Genomic DNA, 23,343 nt, shown 5'->3' on the forward strand with positions numbered 1-23,343 from the left:
GCTCCAGATAGCAGTATTGTTGTAGTTATCATGTTATGGGGACAGTCTTTAGATATTTCAGAAGGGTAGTTTGTAAACAAATGTTCAGGCATTTATTGCTAGTTGTCTAGAAAGATAGTAGAAATGTCCTGTCCCTTCACACAAGGTTTTGCCCATATTGTTGCCCATCGCATTCAGGCGGCAGGAATCCCTCAAGTTAAGAGGGATTGCTTGCCACAGGTCTCTCCAAAGCTCTTAAGGAAAGTTTGCTGAACTAAGTATGGATTATTGCTTTAGTTGTCAAATCAAGAGACACAGGTTAGCCGAAAGAATTACAAAATCCAAAATATATGTAAAATGGATCGTGTTGAAAATGTCTGCTTATCAGTACATTAAAACAATTTAGGTAACTTAATGGGAGGTGGGCTTATTTTATTGTTTATGCATATAGGTGTATGGCCTATGTATACATGTGTGCCATGTGCATGTGACCTTTGGGACTCCAGTTTCCAATGGTTTTGAGCTGCCATGTGGATGCTGGGAATCACACCAAGAGCACCAACTCACTGTGCCAGCTCCAAATTTAGGTAACTTTTAAATTCAGACTTTATTAAAGTTTAGCCCATTAACAATTTATTTCAGTACTATAGATTTTATTAGATTCTAGTTTCTCAGCAGTTTATATTGACTGTCATCCTTATAGCTTACAGAAATGAAATTAGAAACACAAGCATTAGCACTTAGTAAATAAGAGAAAAGTGGTTTTCTCTTCTGTTTTTCTTTTACTATTTGGATGTGCAGAATAATGTAAAAATGTTTTTATAATTGGGAAGGACTGGTTTGGTTATACTATAGGAGGATTTAAAACTTGTATTGTAAATTTCAACTTCCTTTAAAACTGAGTTCATAATGTAAAAGCTTATTTTGAAAATAAGCTTTTACATGTTTAGTGTCTCTAGTTCCATGTGTAAATCCAGAAGGAAAAAATGAAGCTGTAAGTCTAGTTTAAGAACTGAAGAGATAAATTAATGTTGGGTTCTATGGAGAATAACCATGGTTTCTATAGAAGAGATTGTAACACATGAAACGATACCAATACAGGTGAAAACATTAGAGAGCTTGAGAGCTGTGGGTGTATTGAATTCTCCACTGAAATGTTGCCTGCAGAGTTGCAGACACTGCAGGCTGATGGAGGGCTTGAAGTGCTTAAATAGCTTCCACATAGTTGGCAGGGAGCATGCCGGTCCTGCCGGTCCTCTGCACAGTGCCATACATCCAGCCTTCATCAATCGCCTGAGCATTCACTATAGCATCTCCATCTTTAAAGGACACTTCATCCGCATCTGCAGCCATATAGTCATAAATGGCACGGAAGATTTTCTGTTCATGGGAATGAAAACAAGGAAAATACCACATATTGAGTATATGACCTTTCCCCATAAATACAAGTTACAAAGGACAGTGTGCAGCTACCACTAAAACAGAAGAAAAACACCTATAAAATATTTACAAGTAATTTGCTGGTGAGTTTGTGCCTGGAATATATGAAGGCCTCTAACTCAACACCAAAAGTATTTAAGATGCTTAAGGCTATGAATAAAGACTTGCCAAAGGAGCTAGGTGAACAGTCAAGTGGAACTGGAAAAGAGATTTCACTCTTAGCCATGTTCTCAAGCTGTCTAGTTGTTTTTCCTGCTGTAGTGAGGGCTCAAGTTCGTCAAGAGCCCTTCCTGATCTTTTAGAGGATCTGGGCTCTGTTCCTAGTGGCTCAATTGTAACTCCAGTTCCAGGGGATCCAGTGTCTCTTTATGACCTGTTGTGCATGTAAGTCCAGGAAAAGCACGCATGCACATAAAATAAAAAATCTTTAAAATGTAAGAAGCAAAGGGAAAGAGGCTCTCTGTAGGGAGCAGAGGAAACCCTACTTGAGACAAGTACTGAGTGAATGTATATTATTGACATGATATGTTCATACCAAGGACTACAATGCAAAGCCTGTGTACAATGCTTTAGGCCTGGCTGAGACTGGCAAAGCTTTCTTTAGGTGTCCTACTACCAATGTTTATGGAAAACCGATAACCTTGTACAAAAACTAGCAATGGCACCTTATTCCTGGATGTCTATAGCCTGAGCCTGCTCAGTAACCTACTGATCCATCAAACCATCTTTTCAGAAAATACCAGAAGCAATATTTTGGACTGAAGGGAAATTCATAACAGAGACTATAGGAATAAAAATAGAAGCTATAATAACTGAAATATGAAATAGAGCTAAGACCATAGACAGAAAGTAACTCCACCCCAAAAAGTTCATATTAATTGCCTCAGTTCTCTAATCAAGAGATGGGGGTTAACTGCAAGAATTAAGAGACAAGGACATATTTCTACTGTCTACAAGAAACTCCATTAAATAGCTACCACCTTAAGTGAAAGGATAGAAAATAGTATTTCAAGCACATGAGACTAGGATACAAGCAGGTATAACTATCCTAATATCTGACAAAACAATTCAACAAAACAACCAAGAAGAGGTTGTATTTCTAAACACTGTCACCAAACTCTAGCATACCCAGTTTAATAAAGTGTACTTCCAGAATTAAAAACAGAGATTAACTCTCAACTCAGTAATAATAGATGATATAACCTACTTTCTCCAAGAGACTATTTGGAAAACAGTCTGAATTGAATGACACACATCAAATAGGCCCAATGTCAATAGAATATTTCAACTAATATGCATTCTACTCAGCAACCCATAGACGGTTCTCTAAAATAGATTGAGACACAAACCAAATGTTAACCAAATTTAAAACAACTGAAACAAAATCATTTGTTCTGACCACAATGTAATGAATCTTAACAGTAAACAAATTATCTAGTAATTATACAAAGTCAATGGGGATTAACATTAGTGAATGATAGAGTTAAAGAAATAAAAATCTTGAAATAAAATGACAACAAAACTTAATGGGACACATTGGAAGCAGTCCTAGGAACAAAGGTGTGTGGGCTAGAAGGTGGGGAGGCCCTAGCAGGAGTTAGTGAAGGGGAAAGGATATGATCAAAGAATATTGCATGAAAATGTATTTTTTTAAGTAAAACTAGAGCACAAGTAAATGATTTAATGGCACAATTCAAACAACAAGAAGCCAACTCCAGTAGACAGGATGAAACAACAAAAATCAAACCAGTAATTAATGGGAGAGAAGCACAGGAAACAAAGACTGGATCTTAAAAAGTGATTCTTGAGATAATACCAACAGACTTTTAGTTAAACTTGCCAAGAGAAAGAGATGACTGGAACAGTATCAGAGATGAACAAGGAAAACAGGACAAATTCTGGTTTATAAGGGAATGTGTTTTTAAAATGTATTTTCCATTTGCAGCCTTAAAGCACTAGCTATAGTTATAAGAGCACTAGCTATAGCTATAGGAGGAGAAGAAAGTTAAAAGAATGCAAGTTGGAAAAGGAGTCTAACCATATTTATTTGCAACTATCACACACAGATCCCAAAACTTCCACCAGACAACTTCTAGAAATGATCAACACTTTCAGGACACAATCAGCTTGGGAAACTCAGTAGGCAACAGTAACAAACATGTTGAGAAAGAGACCATAAAAGCATTCCTATTCACAATAGCCTCAACAAAGGAGGTGGAAAACCTCTATGAAAACTGAAGTTACTGAAGAAAGAGACTGAGGCAGACACTACAAAAGGGAAAGACTTCGCATGCTCATTGGTAGGACTGGTAGGATTAATACTGTGAAAATGATCATCCTACCAAATGCTGTTTATAGTTTCAATCACAATGATTAGAAATTTTAAAAAATCCTAAAATTTCATAGGATACCACAAAAGACCCTGGGTAGCCAAAGCAACACTGAGTGAAAAGAACAGGTTAGAGGTATTGTCATTAGATATCAAGATATATTACAGAGTTATAGTGATAAAAATAGTATTGTTTTGGACCAAGAATAGACATGCTGATCAGTGAAGCAAAACATCTAACCTTGAGTCCATATATCTTCACTTATCTGATATTTGACCAAAGTTCCAAAAAGCATGCATTGGAAAAAAACATTTTCAATAAATGGTTCTGGGAAAACTGAAATGTCCACATGTAGAAAAGTGAAGTTAGACCTGTCTTACCCTGAACAAAAGTAAACTCCAAATGGGTCAAAGACCTTAATCTGAAACCTAAAGTATTGAAATCTGTAAAAGTGGGCATAAATTACATCTGTAAAAGATGTAGACATAGGAAAAGACTCTTCTCAGTATGATCCATTTGCCTAGGAATAGAGCCCAACAATTGACAAGTGGGACCTCATAAAAAAAGTTTCTGTGCAGCAAATGAAATGTCCAACCAAGTATAGAGGAAGCCCACAGAGAGGGAGAGAATCTTACCCAGCTATACTTACAACAGAAGATTGACATCCAAAATGCAGAACTCAAAAACCAAACACACTAGTTAAGAAAACCAACACTATAACTTTAAAAATGAGGGCTGGAGAGATGGCTCAGTGGTTAAGAGCACTGACTGCTCTTTCAGAGGTCTTGAGTTCAATTCCCAGCAACCACAAGGTAGCTCACAATCATCTGTAATTGGTTCTGATTCCCTCTTCTTGTGTGTCTGAAGACAGGGACGGTGTACTCACATATATAAAATAAATCTTTAAAAAAATGTGAAAATCAGGGAACTAGACTTCTCCCTATCTATTCAATATAGTACTTGATGTTCTAGTCAGAGCAATTAGACAACAAATGGAGGTCAAATTGGAAAGGAAGTCAAAGTTTTAACTATTTGCAGAATGAAGTTTACTTAAGTGATCCCAAAAATTCCACCAGAGAACAAAACCTGATAAACAACTTCAGCAAAGTGACTGGATATAAAATTAATTTAAACAAATCAGTAGCCTTCCTATACTCAAAGGATAAATGGGGTGAGAAGCAAATTAGGGAAAGAACACCCTTCACAATAGCCACAAACAATATGAAATAATTTGGTGTGACTCTAACCAAATAAGTGAAAGATCTGTACAACAAGAACTTCAAGTCTCTGAAAAAAAGAAATTGAAGAAGACGTCAGAAGCTAGATCTCCCAGGCTTATGGATTGGCAGGATTAATATAGTAAAAATGGCCATCTTCCTGAAAGTAATCTATAGCTTCAATGCAATACCCATCAAAATTCCAACTCAATTCTTCATAGAGATAGAAAGAGTCATTCTCAAACTCATTTGGAATAACAAAAAATCCAGGATAGTGAAAACTATTCTAAACAATTAAAGAACCTCTGGAGGAATCAGCATCCCTGACCTCAAGCTGTACTACAGAGCAATAATGATAAAAACTGCATGGTATTGGTACAGTGACAGGCAGGTAGATCAATGGAATAGAATTGAAGACCCAGAAATGAACCCACACATCTATGGTCACTTGACAAGAGCTAAAACCATCCAGTGGAAAAAAGACAGCATTGTGCTGGTTCAGTTGGCAGTCAGCATGTAGAAGAATGCAAATTGATTCATTCTTATCTCCCTGTACAAAGCTTAAGTCCACGTGGATCAAGGACCTCTACATAAAACAGATGCACTGAAACTAATAGAAGAGAAAGTGGGGAAGAGCCTGGAGCACATGGGCACAGGGGAAATTTTTCTGAACAGAACACCAATGGCTTATGCCCTAATATCAAGAATCGATAAATGGGACCTCATAAAACTGCAAAGCTTCTGTAAGTCAAAGGACACTGTCAATATGACAAAATGTAACCAACAGATTGGGGAAAGATCTTTTCCTACATCTTATAGAGGGTTAATATCCAATATATATATAAAGAACTCAATAAGTTAGACCCCAGAGAACCAAATAACCCTACTAAAAAATGGGGAACAGAGCTAGACAGAGAATTCTCAACTGAGGAATATTGAATGGCTGAGAAGCACCTACAGAAATGTTCAACATCCTTAGTCATCAGGGAAATGCAAATCAAAACAACCCTGAGATTCCATCTTACTCCAGTCAGAAAGGCTAAGATCAAAAACTCAAGTGACAGCAGATGCTGTCAAGGATGTGGAGAAAGAGGTACATTGCTCCATTGCTTGTGGGATTACAAGCTGGTACAACCATTCTGGAAATCAGTCTGGTAGTTGCTCAGAAAACTGGACATAGTAATACCTGAGGACCCAGCTATACCACTCCTGGCATATACCCAAAAGATTCTCCAACATATAACAAGAACACATGCTCCACTTTGTTCATAGCAGCCTTATTTACAGGAGTCAGAAGCTGGAAAAATACCGATGTCCCTCAACAGAGGAATGGATACAGAAAATCTACACAATGGAGTACTACTCAGCTATTAAAAACAATGGCTTCATGAAATTCACAGGCAAATGGATGGAACTTGAAAATATTATCCTGAGTTAGGTAACCCAGTCACAAAAAGCACACATGGTATGTACTCACTTATAAGTGGATATTAGCCAAAGAGCATGGAATACCCATGAAACAACTCCCAGACCATATGAAGCTCAAGAAGAAGGAAGACCAAAGTGTGGGTGCTTCATTTCTTCTTAGAAGTGGGAACAAAATACTTACAGGAGGAAATATGGAGACAAAGTGTGGAGAAAAGACTGAAGGAAAGGACATCCATAGACTGCCCCACCTAGGGATCCATCCGATATACAGTCTCCAAACCCAGACACTTGTGGATGTTGGGAAGTACTTGTTGATGGAAACCTGATATGGCTGTCTTCTGAGAGGCTCTTCCAGAGCCTGACAAATACAGAGGTGGATGTTGGCAGCCAACCATTGGGTCCCTGATAGAGTAGTTGGAGAAGGGACTGAAGAAGCTGAGGGGGTTTGCAGTCCCATTGAGGGAGTAACAGTATCAACTGGCCAGACCCTCCAGAGCTCCTTGGGACTGGACCACCAACCAAAGAGTACACATGGAGAGAACTGTGGCTCCGGCTGCACATGTGGCACAGGATGGCTTTGTTGGACATCAGTGAGAGAAGCAGCCCTTGGGCCTGAGGGGGTTTGTTACCCAATGTAGGGGAATTCCAGGGCAGGAGGATGGGAGTGGGTGGGTGGTTGGGGGAGCAACCTCAGGCAGGGGGGGAGGGAGCTGGGATGAGGGTTTCTGGAGGGGAGACCTGGAAAGGGGATAACATTTGAAATGTAAATAAAGAAAATTTGCAATAAAAGAAAAAATGGGACTGTGGCTCTGAACAGAAACATCTCAGGAGAAGTAGAAAATGGCTAGAAAACATCTCAAAAAGTATTCAACATCCTTAACAATTAGGAAAATGAAAATTAAAACAGAATTGTGTACCAGAAAGGTTAAGACAATTGGCAAATGCTGGTGAGGGTGTGGGGAAAGAAGAACTGCCAGTGTTGGTGATACTGCAAACTGATGCAGTCACTCTTGAAATCCATGTGGAGACTCCCCAAAATAATATAAACTAGAGTTACCATGGGAGCCACCTATAGCACTCCTTGGCATGTGCCCACAGTGTCTGATGAGTCTACTCTCCAGATGCCTGCCCATCCATGCCCACTGCTGCTCTACTCAGCAGTAGCTAGGATCTGCAAAGACCTAATGTCATTCAACTGATGAGTGGACAGGGAACATGTACACACACACACACACACACACACACACACACACACACACTAGACTACTATTCAGCTCAAAGCAAGACTATGTGCAGGTAAATGTTTGGACTACTAGATCCTAGCTCCAAGTGTGTGTGTGTGTGTGTGTGTGTGTGTGTGTGAGGGGGTGAATAAGTACGCTGGGGTAACTGCAGATACCAGCAAAGTGAAGAGGGAACAAGGCGTTAGAGTGGACAGAAGGGGCTCTAGAGACCAGCAGAGCACAGGTGCTGTGAATGGGGAAAGTGAGGGGAGGGCTTTAGCTAGGGAGAGGGGAAGAGGAATAAAAAGCACTAAGAATGTTTGAAAAAACTACAGGGAATCACTTTTTGTTTACCTAAAATTATATATGTGTGTGTGTGTATAATATAAAAAATTACACATATTTCTTTATTGAAGTGACTTCACTGGAGTGGCAATGCCACCTCCAAGAGTCAGACTATCTAAAAAAAAACCCTCTAGTACTAGGAGTGAAAACCTCCTTTGGAGTTGTCAGTAGAGGGGTCCAAGAGATTACAAAACCTTACAGGCTATTCCTGCTGCTTTTGGCTGCTTCCTAGCAGGGTTAAGTCTCTATTGCTGAAGACACCACCCACTTCAGATACAGGATGTAATGGAAATCTAGCTGGATCCGACCTCAAAGTCTCTTCCTAGCTCTCACAATATCTGAAAGTGCTATACACGCTGCCAAGGGAGAAATATGAACAATCCTACCCAGCTGTGATTCACAATGACCAGCACAGCAAGATAGCCTGGAAAGGCAATAGTGGCTCTTATATCTTAGCCATAACCAACAGCTATCTAATGGAACTTAAGGCTGCTCAATGGAGAGTAATCATACCTATCCTTCTACCCAATGGAACCTAGGGGAGGACCCAGTACTGCCACTTTCCTAATCCAGTAAAATCTCTGACTGCGTTCTAAATATTTACACCTGCAGATGAGTATAGTTGTTCTCCTCCATCAAAGAAGCAATGGGACCAGGGCCACTACAGACAAGATTGTACCTAATATATAGGACAGGGAAGCGCTACCCATGAAATCTCCATATCATTGTGGCTACCTAAACAAGACCCGAACAATGACAACAACTGGTAGAAATCTCATAAGGCTGTACCCCGAGATGAAGGGCTATACGCAACTGATGAGAGAGGAGAATTAGTCTGGAGTGAGCTGTATAACTGGCTATCTAATACCAAGTAGTCAGCCCTAAATACACACACACACACACACACACACACACACACACACAGACACACACACACAGACACACACACACAACCTAACAGGCTGTATTTATACATGTTATAATCTGAATTAAAAACAAAACCAAATATACAAGTCTAGTAATGGTGGCCATCATTACTCTTCACTTACTCCGGCAGTAGATGGGTGCGATGGGATGGAGGACAGCGTTGTCTGCTGGGTGGCAACTGAAGATGACCGTTGCTGAGGGAGCTCAGTGGTTTTCACATGTTTGTAAGCTGCAAAGAAGAAACAGGTCATAAATGCATGTGCTAGACAGCGCCTCTGTGCTTACCAGCCAAGCCATGGCTTTTTCTCAGTGACTCCTGTGGAGAGATGAGCTAGTAAAGTTATGAAGGTCATTAAACATGCAACTCCATGATCCTAATGTTTTTCTCAGGAATGCAGTAACTTTTTATTCTTCAACATTGCTTAGGACGATCAGTGAGCTGACCTCATGACTGTTAGTACCATTCACTTAATTGTTTTTGCTGTTCTGTTTGTTTGAGACAAAGCCTCTATGTAGCACAGGCTGGCCTCCAATTTGCAATCCTCCTATAGGAGCCTCCCAAATGCTGGGGTTAAGGTGTGCAGGATCACACCCATCTGGGAAAGCCTACTTCTACCTGTTGAGGTTGCAGAGAAGAAGGCACCTCCATCACTGTACGTGGAAAGGCGCTGGTCCACGGCTTCTGAGTGCTCAGACTTCTCCTCGCCCCCACTGATACTCAGTGCGCTGGCAGATCTCGACTGGTCCCGGCTCCGGCGTTGAGCTTGGACTGGGAGACATGTCGCAAAGATAAGATTTCTATGGCAGTGATGTCTCCATTGTGGTTTTTTGTTTGTTTTTTTTTGTCAAGCATAGTTCTAAGCGGTTTCCTATGGCTGACATACAATTCCTCTACTGTATAAGCTGTTCTTCTTTATGGATGAAAAGTTAAATGGCCAAAGGTGGCCCAAGTGGCTCAAGGAGGTATCAGACTTGAGTTATCTGTCTTTAACTGTGGGCCTTCCCAGCACCACACCCTTTCCAGGCTCACTTCAATGAATGGAGAGCAGTCATATTCACACTTCATTTTTGGATTCTCTAGAAAGGCCTCATTTCTAGATGGATGGAGGTTCCCTTATTATGTTCCATTGTCTCATGGGCACAAACTTAAAATTGTACGTGTCAGGGTAGAACTAGGAGTTACTACTGGTCTCTATCCACAGGCTACAGTATACGCCTTTAAAGAACAGCACAGCTTTTTTTAGTTTAAAAAGAACAGCAACAACAACAAAAGAGTCTTACCATATGGTCCTGGCTGGCCTGGAACTCAATGTGTAGGACAAGCTAAGATAGAACTCAAAGAGATCTGTTTGCCTCTGCCTCCTGATTACTGGGATTAAAGGAGTATGCAACAATGTCTGGCCCATTAGTTTACTGTTTACATGAGCAGACAGTATGAATATCTCCTAACACAAATAGTTTAAAACTGTCCTGGTGAACATGTGTATTCTCTTCCCTTTGCCCATGTATTGTTTTCTCTAACAAAGGCTAACTTTTCTCATTAGGAGAATAGAGAAATGATAACAGGATCTGAAGGAGACAGGAAGTGAAACAGTTTGTCAAAAATCTCCCTAAACCAAACTTGCTTAGTTTTGCCCACCTGACAGTGAGCAAGCTCAGAAGATGCAAAACCCTGGAGGGAAAGAACACTCCTTGGCTCTAGTCCACTAGACAGTAGTGGATGTGCTTACCATTAACCATGTGCAAACTTCGGGACTGAATGTTGTCTTCTGCTGGATCATAGTCAAAAACTGAACCGGGGTTAGTACGCCAGACACGCAGACCTGAGAGGAAAGCCGGTGTTCAGAGGAAAGGTTCTAGCATTCGTCTCTATCTTGAGATTCAAGCAAGAACATCAGCAATCACAGGACAGTTGGGCTACTACTACTACTTAGGTTCTGGCCTTCTCAGAACAAAGATGTCACATGATCCTTCTCAGACCTCAGTTTTGCAAACAGGCTAACAGGGCTTTCTTTCTCAGATTTGGGTCCTTTGTCTTCCATTTGCTATCGATTCTGTCTCTTGTTTCCAGTTACCTGTAATGGTATCTTGATCCTGGTCATTCCGCTTTTGCTCCATTTCCACCACTTTTCTCTGAATACCTCGGTAGTTAATGTCACTGAAGTCCTGTGTGTTTTTCTTTACCCGTTCAGTGATAGGGTCTGTCACCACTGGTGTGAAGCAGCCTTTGTGTTTCTCAAAGTCTTCATGATATTTCACCTGAAATAGGAATTTACTTCATGAAAATGAAAATGTAGCAGCATGATCATCTCTGTTTGAATATATTTCAGCAGGCTGGCTAGCCTATCACAGAGAATTTTTTTTTGGGGGGTTCAAGACATGGTTTCTCTATGTAGCCATGGCTGTCCTGGAATTCACTCTGTAGAACAGCACAGCTTTCTTTAGTTTAAAAAGAACTGCCTCTGCCTCTGCCTCCCAGAGTGCTGGGATTAAAGGTGTGTACCACCACTGCCCGGCTATCACAGAGAATTCTGTAGCTGTAGAAAAGGCTCGACGGTTAAGAGCACATGATCTCACAGAGGATCTGTGTTTAGTTCCCTGTTCACATGAGATAGTTCACAAACATATATAACTACAGTTCCAGGAGATTTGATGCCCTTCTTCTGGCCTCTGTATGCATTGCACACATATCATACACATACATATACATATATACATATTTAAACAAGCATTCTCGACTTACTGTTGAGATGTGCCGTTGGGTTTCCCTAACCCGCCTCATCTCTGGTGTATCTAGTACATAGGCAGCTTTACCTTGTATTTGTTTCCGGAAGCTGTCAGAGTAAAGAACCTATAGAGGAGAAACATATGTGAGTACGTGGCAAGGCCTTGTTCTAATTCTTAAGCTCAAAGACTTTAACAGATTCAAATGGAAGAAGCTGGTGAGGCTAATTTAAGTCAAAGGACAGTAACCAGATATTTGGACCAAGTATACCAGATCAGCATGAGGAATGGCAAGACTTGCATCAGAAGACACAAGACTTGTTTTGACTTTGGAAATAAAATGTTTCATTTTTAAAGACAAAGGGGCACAGTATAAGCCTGAAAGAGAGGAAGAAAGTGCCCTTTCAAATTTACTAGGAATTGCAATACAGCAACAGAATACTCAATGGCATTTTTTCATTAAATCTGATACTGACCATTTTTCTTGTAATGTCCAGATTACATAAACCAATATGCCAAAACCAAAAATCAGAGTCTTCCAGACACAAGAATATCAAAGTAAAGACAGTAATTTCAGAGCATTACCCATTTAATAAAGTACCTTAGAAATAACAGCAGAAGGTAGAAGATGTTAGGGGGGTCAATTTGTTATAGCTGGTTATGAGAAACTACCTTAGAGTCAAATGTAAGAGGAAGGAAACCATAGCTGATTATCAGATGTTTAGTACAATTTGGAATGGAAAAGCACAGCTGTGTTAATTTTAGTGTGCATTTTCAGAGAAAGAAGAGCACACTTTTATGATGTTAAAAAATCTCCCAAGATGTTGCATTATCCATTGTTTTTAAATTTTAGTGTGTTTTTCACTCGAATGAGTTGAAAGGCATGTTTTCATGATGTTAAAATGTTAATTCCAAGGTCTTCCACTGCTCTATTGAATCAGGAAATACCGAGCTAATGTTTTCTTGGTTGCGTTTGGCTCTCTCCATGTCTGGAGTAACAGGTGTTGGTGTTGCTTTTCTCATGTTCTCTTTGTATAACACCTAGGGGAGTCAAGAGAGTATCCCGACATCAGAAAGCAAAGGGGGAAAAAAACCAGTTCTGAGAAGTCATCATTTAGCTATTGTTATGGCCCAATTATGTCACACAGTATGAGAAACACTTCACGAGGAGAAAGCCATTAAATTGTTACAGTAGAAAGCAAGAGATAAGACTTGAACTCAGTGTGAACTAGCAAGGGTGGGTGGTCGTCTTTTAAGTGGCCAAGGAAGAATTTGAAAAGGTATCAAGAGTCTTGAAAACACTGTGAGAAAAATTAGTGGTGTAGCCATGATAATCAGGCTTGTTAGAATTGTAATGGTTTGTTTTTTGCTCTTAAATACCGAGCTAAAGTTTTCTTGATTTCGTTTGACTCTTTCCATCTCTGGAGTGAAGGGGGTGGGGGTAGCTTTCCCCAGGTTCTCTTTGTATAACACCTGTTAGAAACAAAGGTGGACCTACACGTCACTAATGAGGAGGCAATATTCACTATTAAATATAAATGCAGTTGGGGTGGGAGAGGGAAATGTTAGGTGTAACCTATTACTACTAGTGAGAATAGCGCTCAAGGGGAAAAAAAGCCAAATTAGTTAATGGCAATGCTGAATGTTGTGTGATATTTAGAGGAGATATGAGCACAACTGGCATTTTATTTGGTTTTAACCTAGGGTGGGATTAAGAGCAGGCCAAACTGCAAGAGTTACGTTGCAAAATCAGAAGCACTTTTCATTTCTCAAGACAGTACCGAGCTAATGTTTTCTTGATTGCGTTTGACTCTCTGCATCTCGGGAGTGACAGGGGTTGGGGTGGCTTTCCCCACATTTTCTTTGTACAAAACCTAAATGAGTCCAGTGGATCAAAAAAAAAATCCAAAAGGAGACACAACAACAACAACAACAAAAAAGAGTCACAATTATTACCAAAAGAAGAAATAGTACATGAACGTTTGATGAGGCTCTGGGCACCAAGTCATTTAGGCGCTAAGGTTAGACAGCGGTCTATGCTTTCAAAGGAGAAGTTGACTGTAGTTAGAGCAAGACACACATTTCTGTTGTACAACCTTGCCCTGTGAGAACTGTGATCTTCCAGAAAGGTGGAGGAAGCCCTACCATCATTTTACCTCTAGTATGTGACTATCAATCCCCTGACACATTGTCTAATTGGGAGTTACCATGTGGTATTTTGAAGTTGCCCCAATACAACAAGTCTTCAATGGGTTCTTTTGTAGCACAGACCTTCCCCCTCATAGGGAGTAGACTCCTAGGCAAGTGTTTATTTTATGCTTCTATCTTTGTGTTCTGCTTATTTTATTCACTAAATAGGTCACACTTATCAGCCATGAAAAATTTTTTCAGCAATTACATTACCAGCATGTAAAAGCAATAGACCTGTGTCATGATAAACCCTCAATCCTCACTGTCTTCCTCAGTGTCCTACGTGACCTGGAGATTGGGGAAATGTCACTAAGGAGGGATTCTCTTCCAGAAGTTCTCTAAGTCAGTTAGTATCAGCTGAGCCTAGAAATGCCTGTTCTCTGCTCCATACTGCAGCTACTGACAAAACAAGGAACATGGGTCAGCCCCAGAAACCTGCTTCAACCAGTGTTCAGGTGATTCTGATGAACAGGAGAAACCTCTAGACAGAATAAATGCTGAGCAGTAACTTCACTGCTGAAAGCTAAAGTCCCCAGAAATTCTATCTCTTAGTCACTGACAGATTAATATCAGAGAGCTCAACCTTGAAGGAAAAACTGTTCTTGTTAGCACTGAGTTTCATCATAGAAACAACAAAACCAAAATTAAGATCACTAAGACAAAAGGTCTTGACACTTTCCGTTTTCAGTGACTTATTCAATTGTGAAAACACCGCTATATTAAGTTGACATCATTATCTATGGATGAGGACCAGGAGATACTTTCCCAAGATCTCTTTTCCCACATCTATCATAGTAGGACCAGGGATCTGATTCAGTGTAAGAGCACACTTTAGCTTGTGCAAAGCCTTGCAGACTAATTATATGTACTAAAAAAGACTCAAATCTAGTGGGGGGTGAGTCCGAATCATCAGACTTCAACATCCAAGAAAGAGCCCCGTTATACCTCCAGTGTAACCCATCAAGGTCTCTAGGCCCCAATTTCTCAAGCATGCAAAACAAAGAGACCTTGGGTACAGCAAGTAAGTTGGGTATAGGAAAGATGAGCAAAAGAATATTTTGTAGGAACATTGGTTACCTTGATATTAGAATTTTAAAGGCAATAAAGCAATTCTGTTATGAAGTTAAGGATAGGTAGGAACAAAGGATAAATGTGGTCAAGAAATAGATAAGCCTTAAGGTGCCTTTTAAAATAGGATTAATAGGAATTATTTTAAGTCATTGAGGTAGTTTGAAAATCACGAAAGAAGTCATTTTTTTCTTTGTCAGAGTACCGAGCTAATATTTTCTTGATTGTGTTTGACTCTCTCCATCTCTGGAGTGACAGGTAAAGGGGTTCCCTTGCCCATGTTTTCTTTGTATAGCACCTGTACAGTAAGAAAGTATCAGAGAAACAATGGTAAGTGACATTTTAATTTGCTGTGAAAATTTAAAGGTAAGGTCAAATTCTTTGGCACAAAGTAATACAGGAGTCAGGAGTTATATGCTGACAAGATGCCATGTGCTATTTAAGGAAGCTGTTACTGCGCCGGGAAGCTGTGAGCCAGGAAGCAAGGACCTAAACTGCTAGCTAGGAAAGGCTAGAGTCATTCACACTGTCAGGGTGCCCCCCCATTTTTGTAAGCATGGTACCTCCTAAGCGATTGCATAGATTTGAGATGGTTAGGACTTGGTTTTGTTATCTACAAACTAAGACAGCTACTCCTTTCTAAAAAAAAATGTTTAAAAGTATTAGGTGAAATAAAATAATCAAAAACATAAAATGGGAAATAAATAAATATCCTTTAACAAAGAGACGTTAGCAGCAAAGGAAGGAGAGGACAAGGGAGGTTCTGCAGTTAAATGGCATCTGACCCCCCCTTTTCCTTCCACAATACCGAGCTAAGGTTTTCTTGATTGAGTTTTACTCTCTGCATCTCTGGAGTGATGGGGATGGGAATACCTGTCCCCAGGTTTTCTTTGTATAGCACCTGTATGAGATGAAAGCATGCAGAACAAAATGAAGTCAGTCATTTCCTCTCCTGGGGAGGCGTTGGCTGAGGGAGGGGAAGGAGGAAGAGGAGTTAGAGATGGGGAGATACCAAATGCTTCAACCTGTAAGACAGAAGGATTGCAGGAAGGGGCCACAGAAATGAAGGATTAAAGAGGTTCTGTTATTTTGCTGTCTGAGTTCATTTCTGCAGCATAAACAATAAAGAACACTATGAAAGGAGATATTAGTTGTCATCACTCTGAGGGAAAGACAGAGACAGAAGCCAAACCAAGAGAGTTATCTTCTTAAATCACGTAAAGGATGTTTGAGTTTTATTTTATAAGTATTATCTATGGGGCGATTCATACATACTTTTGTTGACTTTCCGAAGAAGTCAAATTATCTACTTTTTAGTCTGGGTGAACATATTGGGAACAATTACTTTAAAGGTAACTAGAGTAAGATAAGATGCTAAAAAAGAAACTTTAGAAGGACTATGTAAGTGCCAGGAGAGAGGGAGATTAGGATAGGAAATCTTCACAGGACGGTACTTTGAAGCTTTGTCTTCACATTGTATTTGCCAAAGCAAGGTAAACACAGATGTTGTTATTTTTTTTAAAGCTGGAATACTTTTAATGATTGTGTTAATGTTCCACTGAGGTAAGGAAACTGAACCACAGGGAATGGTAGCATTAGTTGGATACAAGACAGGTCATATTTTAAAAAAACTGGGTTGGGTTAAATGTTTTATTTTGTTTTGTTTTGTAATTTTTTAAATACCGAACTAAAGTTTTCTTGATTGTGTTTGACTCGCTCCATCTCAGGAGTGATGGGGATCGGAGTCCCTTTCCCAAGGTTCTCTTTATACAACACCTGTATGACACAAGAAAGCATTGGCGGAGAACACGAGCCTATGAGATACAGCAACCAGCAGGAGAGACCACGCCCACTGCCCTGCCTGGCTGGGTAATAAATCATCGCTCATCTTTCTATGCTAGCCTACGAATTAAGGGAGAAACACAAATAGTTCTACACGATCATAGACAAGCTCAGTATGTGAAAGAGATAACTTTATCAAGTTAGCAAACAGTTCCTTTTTTTCTACATAAAACATTTGTCTTAGAGCATTACAGGCATTTACAACTATAGATCTGTGTCCTCTGGCTACTTTGGTCTTTATTAAGGTTACAGAAAGTCTACATTTAATATACAGTCTTGCCTATAGTATCTAAAAGGCCTGTACGCCACTGGACAGTGTAGTCTAACATAACCTGTGTGAACAATACAAATCATATTTTAACAGAGAAAATGTTGTCCAGGGCGATCAGAAAAGTTTCTAATAGATATATAAGAATACACTAATATAGAAATGACTAAAATATAATTTTAAAAAGCAATATTTTTCCCCCAAAAGGAATAATGAGCTCCTAGAAAAAAACCAGTAAACATCCCAAAAGACATATCAACACACAATGAAAACTCATAGATATTGAAACACTGTTAGTAAGCAGTAATTAGGGACAAAACACAAAGTGGACTCCAAGGAAGTTACTGCTCTACTGCATGAGAGAGCCAACTGTTAGGAAGTACTCAACCAACATGAAGTGCATTTCTGGTCAACCCTCCTCCCTAAGACTGAATCCAGTTAACTTTTCAGAAGATACAGGAATCTCCAACTCAAGTCTGGAAGTTCCTTATATGGAAGGATAACAAGTTATTTATCATGGTAGGACTTTTTCTTTTTAAAGGAATATCAGTTAATAAAAGAAAACAATAATGTAAATTCATGTTCTGATTTAATTAGCATGCTTAAAAAAAACCCATGCCTATGGTCCTGGGACTAGGGAGGCCGAGGCAGGAGGGTGATACATTTAAAACCACTCTGGCCCACACAGTATGATCCTGTCTTTTAAAAAATTAGAAGGCATAGATTTCTAGTCATGACATGGCTCGTTTAGAACAACTATCAAAGTAAGGCTTTTGGTTCCAATACTGAGTCCATCACTATCTATGCACATGGGACCTGTGGTAAAATCTCCACTTTTCCAAGCTAGGGAGCTGATCCCACTGTTCTTGGATCAGTGTCTTGTTGTTGTACTAACCCAGAAACATCAGACTGAAAGATTTCCAAAGAAATATGAGCTCCCAGTTTTGGGTCATTTGATTTCAAAAGGACTAAGACTAGCAATGTTGAAAAGGAAAGGAACCAATTTAAAGTGTTAAGGGAGGTGACCAAGTGGTAGAGCACTTGCCTAGCAAGGCCATGAGTCTAATTCCCAACACCACATACAGACACAAAGTTAATACAGATATACCCCCACATCAAACATAAAGAAGGTTTAGGTGGTATTTCAGAAAGTACAAAGCATTGGGATTAAATGGTAAGTTAAATACCCAGGGCAGAAGGATTCAGTTGGTGAGGGTTTTATTTTATGTGTGTGTGTGTGGGGGGGTTCCCCCAAGAGTTTGTTAAATTATTATAAAGGGACAAATGGTAAGTATTTGGTTTTATCGAAATTCTTTTTAATATGGAGTTAAAGGAACTTTCTCGCAAATACCGAGCTAAAGTTTTCTTGATTGCGTTTGACTCTCTCCATCTCTGGAGTGACAGGTAAGGGGGTCCCCTTGCTCAGGTTCTCTTTGTATAATATCTGCGTGCACAGAATCAACAGTCACATCAGCATGGATCCACCTTTCAGCGAGATTCCATCTTAAAATAAATCACCACAAGTTCTTGTTCTTACAAAGAAGGAAAGTAAAACTAAGCAACAGACCAACTGTGGACTGCCTTGTACATTTAGTTGTTCCCTGTACAACTAAGTTGGTCTCCCGGTGATATCGGTGAACACACAGGGTTGCTTAGCTTACTCATAACTTCTCAAATATAGAGTATTGGGCTTTGTCAGACAGCATGTACGCTAGCTGAAGTTACTATCTATAATGAGTTAGAGACAACATGGGGGGGAGAGGACTTGGGGACATTAAATAAATCTTTGTGGACATTCAAACTATATAAATATCAATTTAGCAGTGATCCTGAATACATTACAAAGGAAAGCTCACTTGTATGACATAGAAACAAGAATCCCTGACATGAGCAAACACTTCTGAGCCATATAAGTATAAATTGGTCTGTTGTTTACAAATGAAGATGTTTAAGAAATATGACCATTTGGAATGTAAAAACACAGAATATAGAAAAAAAAAGAAACATGACCACTTAGGGAAAGCTACAAATATTAAAAAAAAAATCAAGCCACAATAAATACAATTCTGATTAGTACTGACCTTTAAGGAAGGATGTTAGATTTAACTTTTGACCTGTACCATACTAGTTATTAGACTGGAGGATGGAAACTGAGAATTATGGGTTTTTAAGGAAAGTGATTTAAAGAAAACAGTTAAAATTTCACACCATTATTAAAAATTTCATTAGATTTGGGTCAAAATCTGAAGTAATACTGGCATCATTCCTTCATTATATGAACTTAGTAATTTTACATTTGTTTGTTAAGGACATTAATGTGACTGTTATTTTAATAAGAATCAGGGTTGCAATTATTTATTTATTTTTTTGTCCCTGAGAAATACCGAGCTAAAGTTCTCTTGATTGCGTTTGACTCTCTCCATCTCTGGAGTGATAGCTGTAGGAGTTCCTTTCCCCAAACTTTCTTTGTACAAAACCTGTGAGATACAAGAAAGTACCCAGAAAACATTCAAAACAAGCAGAGACAGAAGAAGGGGTGGGTTGGAGGGTGGGTGAGGAGGGTGATTTTAGAGAGCAGTATTTAGTCAGGGCAATGCTTTGAAAGTCACAAACTTTAGAGATGAACTTTACACTGCTATGTCTTAGAAAGGCACAGTAGGAAGAAGCACTGCGCTTCTGGGTTCAAGCACCCCAAGGAAGCTTGTTAATGCCTCTAACAGTGTTTCAGATCTAGCTCACACCAGTCAGTTGCGGAAACTGTTAACGAGCAGTGGGAAGAGTGCCCATTCTGGATCAGGTCAGGTGGTTTTTGACAGACGATGATACACAAAACACAAACAGAGTCGTTAAGCTGTTACTTTAAAAAGTAGAACAGTAGGTTATTCTGGTAGTTTTTTTATGGGAAAGAATTTCTTATTTCATGTATCTGTAAATACCGAGCTAAAGTTCTCTTGATTGCGTTTGACTCGCTCAATCTCTGGGGTGACAGTGGTTGGGATGCCTGTTCCCGGGTTTTCTTTGTACATAACCTGCAGAATAATTAGAATACCCAGAAAGCAGGGTCAACACAGATGGTCCATATTATAGCTCTGGGAGGCAGCTTTGGTGAGCATCCACTAAAGCAAGCTGCCTTTGCAAAATGAACCCAGGGACAGAGGAAAAGAAGTCCACATATATTTGTATGAATCTTGCCATCTAGAAAACTGGAAACTAAATTTTGCATTTTCCACAGCCAATACTTAGTATATTCCTAAAATGCTTTAAATGACAATAATAAATTTCATAAACAATGTGAAACCTTTTGAATGGCATGTGCAAAGCCTTGGGTTTGGTTTCCAGTAACCACCCCCTCAAAAAACAAAAATAAAACCAAACCCCAGGGAACCATTTTATTGTATCTGGGCTTAATGTGTGGAGCATAAGTATGTCTACATAGCTGTACTCAAAGCGTATGTTGTCTATTTTTATAATTTTCTAGCTGTGTGATGTTCTAATCCTCACTTCTTCGGAGTCATTGAGAATTTTACATATTTCCTAATAAACTTCTTAGCATTATGCCATATGTATTATATATGGTATAATTTATATATCATACCATATATTACATATTAACATAATTTATATATCATACCATATATTACATATTAATATAATTTATATATTATAACATATATTACATATTAATATAATTTATATATTATAACATATATATTACATATTAATATATATATATTTGGGAGAGGCTCTTATGCCACTTAGCTCTGACTTGCATTAATCTCCCAGGATTCCTCCTGCTTCAACTTCCTAAGTGCTCTAATAATGAAGCCTTAGGTGATCCCTGGTTGGACAACTGACATGGGCAGGCATACTTTGCATTTCAGGAAGAGCATCTTTCTCTGAAATGTTTAGCCATGATTATAGGGTCAAGGAAGCCAGTGCTTTTGGTTGGTCTTTTCCTCCTGGGTTTAATTTTATGTTTTATTTACACTGTTGGGACTGAACTCAGGGCTTAGTGCATGGTAGACACGTTTTCCACCACTAAACTGTCTTCCGTCCCAGCCCTAAATCTATGTTTTCTTTTAGGGGTATTATCAACAGACTTAAAAAAAAAAAAAAACAGAATAAGGGATTCCTGCTTTCTAAACTTCTTATCTCCTTTTTCCTTCCGTAGTATGTTTCAGCCTAAGCCTGGCTTGGTGCTACACACTGTGAATGTACATGGTGGCAGAGGCAGGTGGAGCACCTCAATCAAACACAATTACAGAAAGGCAAGGAGTTGCAACCCAAGGCATCACAGAACCCCTGGACTTGTTTTGTTTTCTTCAGGTTAGTGGATAGAAAATCCAAAAGGAAAGTTGGCAACGGAGAAGTTCGAGTATAAGGAGTAATAGGGAGTGAGCGACAGCTAGAGCAAGGTCTTCTGGCGACCCGAGGGGGACAAGGGAGGAGTCACAACATCCCAAGGTATGGGGGGGGGGCTTTGGCAGAAAGAAGGGATGGATGAAACTAGGATGCCGATTGAGAGGTGGCTGGTCCTACAAAGGCATGCCAAGGAAGAATCAGTACCGAGCTAATGTGCTTCTGGGTCTCCTTGACACGCTTCACTTCGGGCAGGTCAGGGATCGGAGTTCCTTGTCCGATTGCTTCTTTATATTTGACCTACATGGAAATGGGGACACAAAGGTGTTACTGCATGCTGAATTCTCCCTACTACATATGTATGGTTGATAAATGTCCTGTATTATTCAGGGGTTGGGGGATTGGAGATCATAATGGTTAGTACACATCCTACCATGGAGTTACACACAGCTTGCCTTTAGTTTTGTGTTGTCTTGAGACAAGATCTCACTTGTGTAGACCAGGCTAACCTCAGATTCACAAGAGATCCACTTGCCCCTTCCTCCTGAGTGGTGGGCTGAAGGTATGTGCTACCACACCAGATTGCCTTTTTCTTAATTAAGTGCTTGCCATGCACATTGGCTTCCTGTTTTGCAGTTCTAAGGCATGGTGGCAAACAAGCATGTTTTTTTGCCCCTCTTTTTCAAGTTCTATATAAAAAATTTTCAAACTTCAATATAAAATTTATTCTAGTATATCATGTAGCAACCTCAGCATTTGGGATCTTTACTTCTTTTGCACAATAATTTGCTGACTTTTATTTATTTATTTATTTATTTATTTATTTATTTCAGCACTGTGAAGCTCTTCAATTTATCTGACTGGGTAACATTGTTCCTCTTGCACTTTGGGTCCATCACTAATAAAATAATGGCTATTTGTACACAAACATTGCAGTAGTAAAATCTGTTAATGCAGAGAGCTATGGTAGTATGGTAAGGACAGGTAGTATGCACTTCCTTCTGAATTATATTGAGTGAAGGGATGATTAACACCCCAGGTAGGATAAGATGGGAAGCCATAAGATTTATATTATCAGAAAGGATCATTTTTCTGGGCTTTTCCATTTCACCTTTTCGGGAGGCAACTGGAATCAGAGAATATAAAGGTAGGAAGGCTGGCCCTTGTCTGCCAGTCTTCTCACACCCAGCAGTCCATTTGCTTAGGACAGATGTAGCCACACATGAGTCTCTGGAAAGGCTCATTCTTTGATGTGGATATAGTTTCTCAACAGCCTCTGTTTTCCACGTGTACCTTCATCTTCTTGAGAACCTCCACTAGCATACAGTGTAGACAGCGTCACACAGACACCTGCTTTTATGCTAGGCACTGTTTCTGGTGACAAATTCTGAGTATAACTCACTGATTTATCCAAGTCAGGTCAAGAATGCACAAGTGACTGACGTGTTCTTACCGAGCTAATGTGGTCCTGTGTTTGCTTCACTCTGAGCATCTCAGGGGTCTTTCCAATTGCTGTTCCCGGGGATACATCCTCTTTATACAAAACCTGGGCATTCAGAATCAGGAGAGAGTTAACCACAAAGAGGAAAACCTATGCAATGCCCAGAGAAAGGGCAGTGCCAGGCCTCTGTGAAAACCAAGACACTACATGGTGTCTCCAGGCAAGAGTTGAAGTACAGTGTCTGATGTCCTCCTGTCAGAATCAAAGCCCAAAACCATATAGCCAAGGCTGGTCACTTCCCAGCAATTGAGAGTTCTATTTAGAATATCATAGGATATTAATACAGGATGAGAAAAAAACCAAAACGATTAAAAACCACAGAACTCATTAAAGAAACGCACAGTCAGTCAGTTATTTTGGAGAAGGCTAATAAAAGAAAACCACATCACAAAGAAATCCACCTTTTTGGGACAAGGCAATGTGTGTTACTGTCTGTGTTACTATTTGAGATTAAAAAAAAATACAAAGAGAAGAGTTATTTTGTTAGATTTAAGTTATTCCA

The 23,343-nt window shown here is 39.5% G+C and overlaps 1 protein-coding gene across 2 annotated transcripts in view; it reads right to left on the minus strand.

Annotated features, from left to right (window-relative positions):
- Window positions 1-1,020: 1,020 nt before the first annotated feature.
- The window catches only part of Neb (nebulin), a 193,761-nt gene continuing 171,438 nt past the window's right edge, over window positions 1,021-23,343 (minus strand). Inside the window, exons 134-147 of one of the 2 annotated variants that reach the window (XM_052182470.1) lie at window positions 22,794-22,886; window positions 21,548-21,640; window positions 19,918-20,010; window positions 16,555-16,647; window positions 15,077-15,169; window positions 13,395-13,487; window positions 12,994-13,086; window positions 12,562-12,654; window positions 11,633-11,740; window positions 10,965-11,148; window positions 10,620-10,712; window positions 9,506-9,658; window positions 9,012-9,118; window positions 1,021-1,359 (exon numbers count right to left, since the gene is read on the minus strand). In XM_052182470.1, coding sequence (XP_052038430.1) covers window positions 1,186-1,359; window positions 9,012-9,118; window positions 9,506-9,658; window positions 10,620-10,712; window positions 10,965-11,148; window positions 11,633-11,740; window positions 12,562-12,654; window positions 12,994-13,086; window positions 13,395-13,487; window positions 15,077-15,169; window positions 16,555-16,647; window positions 19,918-20,010; window positions 21,548-21,640; window positions 22,794-22,886 — 1,563 coding nt within the window. In that variant the 3' untranslated portion in view covers window positions 1,021-1,185. Of the gene's footprint in view, window positions 1,360-9,011; window positions 9,119-9,505; window positions 9,659-10,619; window positions 10,713-10,964; window positions 11,149-11,632; window positions 11,741-12,561; window positions 12,655-12,993; window positions 13,087-13,394; window positions 13,488-15,076; window positions 15,170-16,554; window positions 16,648-19,365; window positions 19,459-19,917; window positions 20,011-21,547; window positions 21,641-22,793; window positions 22,887-23,343 lie in introns of both variants that reach the window. The other variant, XM_052182469.1, reaches the window with a different exon arrangement.

Source organism: Apodemus sylvaticus, chromosome 5 (assembly GCF_947179515.1).
Source record: "Apodemus sylvaticus chromosome 5, mApoSyl1.1, whole genome shotgun sequence".
Taxonomy (NCBI): Eukaryota; Metazoa; Chordata; class Mammalia; order Rodentia; family Muridae; genus Apodemus; species Apodemus sylvaticus.